We start from the raw sequence: 6048 nt of genomic DNA, 5'->3' as shown, positions 1-6048 counted from the left end.
GATTCCCGCTGATGAGCTAACTATGAAACCATCCCGCTCAGGTGCTAACTCAGGGATTGGTGAAGGCATGGCTGTTAGCAACGTGAGGGCCTCCAACGGAGAGTCAACGCTGCATCCTTATCTTCGGACTTTCTCACCCCATTTCCATAACTTTGTAGAGCAGTGTCTGCAGCGTAACCCGGATTTCAGGTACAGCTGTAATGGGAATCTGTGGTCACAGGCATGCTGTTAAACACCTTTTGGGGCCTGGTTATTTTAACTTTTGGCTCTCTGATTCTGAGGTTGCTTAATCAAGGCTTCTGAGTTGGGTCTACAGTGGCATTTAATTAAGTGATCATTGAAAAGCAAACTGCATGAAATTGTACCCTGTATGTACAGCAGAAGAGCTGTGCAGATAGTTCTACAAATGTTGCCTGAAAGTAGTAGTGTAGTACTTCAGTGCGACTTCCCTTCAGAGATCTCATAGCATTTTGAAGTTCCTAACAGCCTCACAACCTCCTTCTTAGGTGGTGGTGTTTTACTGCTGGAAAAACTGAGGCAAAAGTTAAATACCTTGGCCAGAGCCACACCCCAGATCTTTGGTATATGCTGGGAAGCTAAGCCAGGAGTTGGGACTTCCAGTCCCCAATGGACACTTTTGGCTGTTTTCACCAATAGGAGCACTGCTGTTGTCTAGCCCAGGGGTTTTCAACCTTTTTAAAGAAGAGTACCCCTTTTGGTGGCAGTGGTCAGACGCAGGGCAGGGGGGGACTTGGACGCTGCTGCCACCACCCGCCACGCCCCACTGCCTCACAGCCAGTTGCACATATGGCTCCGTGGGCTGCTGACAGGCCTCTCACCCAGCCAATCGCACACCACCCGTCAGCAGCCTGCAGAGCCGCACATGTGACCAGCTGTTGGAAAGCAGCACGCGGTGGTGGCATGGAGCAGTGTGCAGCAGTAGTAGTGCAGGGTGTGAATGGTGGTGGCAGCTGCTGCATACAAGCTCCCCCCCGGGAGGTGGCAGTGCAGGGTGATGGGTGACGGTGCTCTGTCCCTGCTTGCCTGCATGTACCCCCTAGGACCTTCCCAAGTACCCCTAGGGGTACACATACTCCCGGTTGACATCCCCTGGTCTAGCCAGTACAGCTTGTCTTGAGATTGTCATGAATGAATGCTGTAAAGCAGATACCCAGCTTGGAACAGTTCATTTTATGCAGATTAGGCTGAGAGAAAAGTTGGAATAGTCTGTTTACCTCGAAGTTGTTTGGTGGCGAGCAGGATGTAGAATCATATTTCCTTCTGGTTCTGATGTTTCATATTTCACAGAAGAGTAAAAAGATGAAATACTCTTTTGGGCAGGAATTTTTAATGTGGTGAGGTATCTCTGAGCTCTGCGATAATGCAAATTACCTCGAACAAATACTCCTGCCTTTGTTTGAGGTAATTGCATTATTGCAGAGCTCTGAGATGCCTCAGCACACAAAAAATTCCTGCCCAGAAGAGTATTCCATCTTTTTACTTTTCTGTGAAATATAAAACATCAGAACCAGAAGGAAATATGGCTCTACATCCTGCTCACCACCAAACAAATTCGAGGTAAACAGACTATTCCAACTTTTCTCTAAGATTAATCTGCATAAAATGAACTGTTCCAAACAGGAGATTTTACCACACCTTTAACTCTCCCATAAAATATGAACTTTCATTTCTACCTAGGAGAACTTTTACAGTCTTTTCTGTATGCCTGAAGAAGGGTGCTCATGCCTGAAAGCTTACAAATAAAGCATTTTTTTTTCAAAAACCTAGTTGGTCTAATAAAAGATACCCCCTCTACCACAAGTTCTGATTCCTTTTGCCTCTAATATAACTACAACCTGGATACCTGAAAAGCAGATATAGAATTGTATTTCTTCTTGCAGTGAGCTTACAACCTCCTGCAGTCCTCTGGTTTTATAACAAGCTACTCTAACTATAATGCCCTTCAAAATTTGCTAGTGGAAGTTTTTGAGGGGGGTGTTGTGGGGGTTGTACATATATGTGAATATATAACTTGTCTTGCTGTTGGGGAAAGGGGAGTTTACAGCAAAACAACTGTTATTCAGTTATCACACAATATGATGCAGTTAATTGATTGCTGTCTTGAGGAGCCACAAATCCCGTTGCCATCCGGGGAATACCATATTTACTTGAATACAATTCCCATTCCCCCAATTGGCATGGCGGGGGCAACCTTTCATCTCATAATTGCATACAAGGAAATCTCACTAAATACATTGGTTGTGTGCGGATATAAAAAACCCCAAAACAACCACCCCCCACCTCCGATGGCACTTTAAACTCGCACACTCCTGCACTGAACTCGGTACATGTCCAGAAGAGGCAGCATGTTAATTGGAACCGGCTCACTCAATGCTTGTATAGATCGAGTGCTTTAGTGGGGCTTTTTAGGCACTTTTATCTAATAACTGATTGAATCAGCTTTAGTCAAAAGCACCAGGAAGCCCCACTGCAGTGCCCAATCTATACAGATGCTGCAGGGCCGGGTCGAAGTAATGCACTGTTGCTTCAGTTAAAGTACAGGTTTTTTGGGGGTGGTGTTAATGTCTGCAAACAGCCCTAATTTATCATTAAACTGCTACGAAAAGCAGCACGTGCTCAGCACTGGAAACTATGAAATCGATTTAAATGCAACAAATACTGAGCATAACTATAAAACACATTGGGTAATCATGCTGATGGGAATCTACCACAAGGATAGGTTGGTGCAGGCCATTTGTATAAGACATATAGCAGTGCCCATTAAGTGCAGTCCCACTCAGCACAGACTCTTTCAAATCACAATGAGCCCTAACACTGCATACATTTTGACTTCCTTGTCACTCCAACAGCTGAACTGTGCCTTTTCTTTCCCATTTCCAATTATTTCTGTTTCTTCACCAGCCTTAAATACCTAGCAAACATCACCAAGTGGGGTCCCAAACAGTTCACCCCAAACTGTCGCCCCCTTCTCTCAGCCTGTCGCATATGATTAGTGTGGCCCCACCCTTCATGCGGTGAAGCTGCACCAGGGTGCTCTGCACCTCATCTACATATAATTTTTTGAAGCATCTCAGGACTTGTGACAAGAACACCTGGTTTCAGTCACAAGTGGGATTATTAGCAGATGGATCCTCTGAGAGGGGTATCTGGAGTACACACACATACTGAGCAGTGCTGAGCTGTGCAGTCACCAGGGCTTGAAATGCTGTTGACTCGGACCCAGCCTAATGAACTAGACAGTAAATCATGAGCCTTGGGTTTTGGACTAGTATCATGCATAGTTTGTACTACATGTAAGTAGGTGCCAAAATGCTGCTCAGAAGCGCTTTTATGGAGTACCTGTGCTAAAACTTGCAGCAGTTTCAAAAAAATGTAACATGCATCAATTGTGGATGAACTACGTGCATGGGTACTATATGCGAATTGCGACAGCCCTGTTTGTTTATTTCAAGGTTACTGTTTTCAGATTTGCTCCTCTATTCCATGTGCGCAGGGAGAGCAGGGTCCGACAGTAAGAAGAGGGGGAAGGGGCTGCCAGGGGAAAATGTGAGGGGTGGGGGTGAAGCAGAGTAAAGGGGGTTACTTGGCCCTCCCCAGATTTATTTTCCCTGCCGTAGCAGTGGGAGGCAAACAAATTCAAGGCAAACCTCCAAGAATTAAATTCTGTACATGAAAATTTATAACAAATGTATAAATTTTCCATGTATACAGTCTAATTACTGGGGGGTCATCTTATAATCAGGGTCATCTTCTCTTCAAGTAAATGCAGTAACTCCGTTCTGACCATTACCTTCCCCTCTTGTAAGGCAGATTCTAATGTCCGAGTGGTTGGGACCCATGGGTTTGATCCCAGCAGTCCCTTTTTGGGACATTGGTTAAGTCATTCCTCACTCGGTGCCTCAGTTTCCTTAGTGTTTGTAAGGTGTTACAAGACCATCAGGAACGCATTAAAAGGGCAGCATGTCACTTATGCGTGTCACACTTCGTTTTCATATGTTGACTCACTGTTTTGATTCTCTCTTATACAGGCCAAGCGCAAGCACCCTGCTCAATCATTCTTATTTCAAGCAGGTAAAGCGATTCATTTAATCTCCCTGTCAAGTGCATTAGTCTTTCCGTGGTGGCCCTCGTGCTATGGCTTTGCTGCTCCCATTCTGGTGGAAGAAGAACACTTCTGTTGACCCTGCCTCTAGAACCGCTCATCTATGAAAGTCCCCTTTAGGTGGGGAGGTTCTGCAAAGCTCCTATAGTCTGAAAATGATGAGTTTAAAATAGTAGGCTGGCATCTGTGTTTGGAGATAGTAGTTATAACTGGAAAAATCTTGCTGAATTTCTCTTTTTCCCTTCACTTTTTCTAATAAGCCCTGCTGACTGCACTTAGTAATTGGCATCAGCAAAGGAGGGAGCCAGGGTACTAATGATCAACCAACCAACCAAACCCAACACCCCCCCCACCCCCGCACACAAATGTAAGGCACTGCATTAATCCAGTGGGTCTTTCCAGAAGCGGAGAGTCATTAAGCACTGTTTTTGAATTAGCAGGGAATTGGCTACAATGATTTGAAGTTTAACCCCCACTGGGGGCACAGTGCCAGGCCCTGCAGCTGTAACCCAGCCAGCAAGAGAATGGGTTAAACCAGCTGACTTCTGCTGGTAGCATGCTGTGCTGCAGCTAGCCCAATTCGTGTTGTGGCATCATGTGTGACATCTGAGCATTAGTACTGCCGTTGCAACTGTGCACGCAAGAAGGGCTCACTCAAACCAAATTTTAACCTTCCTTCCTGCCCCAGATCAAGCGTCGTGCTTCTGAAGCACTTCCTGAACTCTTGCGCCCAGTTACACCAATCACCAACTTTGAAGGTACACGGCAACAGGATCCCAGTGGCATTTTTGGATTGGTATCTAGCCTGGAACAGCTGGAGGTGGATGACTGGGAGTTCTAATGCTACGTGGGAAATGTGTGGCTCTGAAACATTTGAAGGAGCTTGCTGGACATAGTAATTTATTGACCCCTTTCAAAAAAAGAAAAGCAGTGATGAATGTTACATGCAGAAGAGTTTACAGGTCCTTGGTTAGGAACTTGAGCCACCGTTTACTTGGGGAGCAGAGCCTGGAAACAAGTGGACAGGAGGTAGCTGGAAAGGACCATCACTTCCAAGGAAAGGCCAAATGTTCCCATGGCAAATGCATGATACCAGCAGCCTCCCTGAGCACCAAGTATTGGTTGCTTTGATAGTTTTGTTTGTTAGAGTCAGCTTGAGTTTGTGTCCTCCTTTGCTGCCCTCTCCATGCACATGTTGCTTTAGAGATCACTGACTTCCTAGTGCCCATTAGTCAAGATGCAGAGAGCTCTCTTTTGTAAGGGTGCCTTAAAGAGAAATGTGGAGAGGGGAAAAAGGTGCAGTTTTTAGATCTGGGCACTTTCCTCTAGACAGCCAGACTGCTACAGTACTGCTGTCACAGGGTGACTTGTGGGGAGGGCACTAGCATACTTAACTGCTACTCTAGGTTGGGGGGGGAGATGGGAACAGGGGGGATATGAGAGACTGGAGAAAGGTGTGCCCTACTGTTGCAGGCTTGTTTAGAGGTTAGGGCATTTCTCTGCACTGGCAGAGACCAACAGATATTTATTTTTTTTAAAATAAGACCCATTTCACATGGTGCTGAACGTTCCAAGCAGCTGGGCAAAGGGTACTTGGGCTTCTGGGACGGACCTGCTTCTCCCAGCACAGCATGTGCAGAGCAGTGCTGCAGGGTCACCAAGGTGAATTTTTTTTTTAAGTATGATGTGTGTATTTGAGGCTTTGGATCTGCAGCAGACCCAGTTCTTAAAGAAAGGCGCTACCTGGCTGAGCCTATCCTCTGGCAGGGCTGTGTCCCCAGGGAGAGGAGAAAGGTAAGTTTGAGGAGTCTTTTGGCTGAATCCACCTTTCCCCTGGCTCCTTCTGTCTGGCCAGCCTGTGCAGAGTTCTCTTCTGCCAAACATCAGCTCGTCACCTTTGCCTCTGAGTCCTGCATAAAACATGT

The 6048-nt window shown here is 46.0% G+C and overlaps 1 protein-coding gene across 1 annotated transcript in view; it reads left to right on the top strand.

Annotated features, from left to right (window-relative positions):
- The window catches only part of STRADA (STE20-related kinase adaptor alpha), a 29742-nt gene extending 23700 nt beyond the window's left edge, over window positions 1-6042 (top strand). The window contains 3 exon segments of the mRNA XM_006017836.3: window positions 2-189; window positions 4050-4092; window positions 4812-6042. Coding sequence (XP_006017898.1) covers window positions 2-189; window positions 4050-4092; window positions 4812-4964 — 384 coding nt within the window. The 3' untranslated portion in view covers window positions 4965-6042.
- Window positions 6043-6048: the final 6 nt, after the last annotated feature.

The sequence above is a fragment of the Alligator sinensis genome, unplaced genomic scaffold, assembly GCF_000455745.1.
Source record: "Alligator sinensis unplaced genomic scaffold, ASM45574v1 scaffold444_1, whole genome shotgun sequence".
Lineage (NCBI taxonomy): Eukaryota > Metazoa > Chordata > Crocodylia > Alligatoridae > Alligator > Alligator sinensis.
Note: the sequence above shows the minus strand (reverse complement) of the source record. Positions and strands in the feature narration are given on the sequence as shown.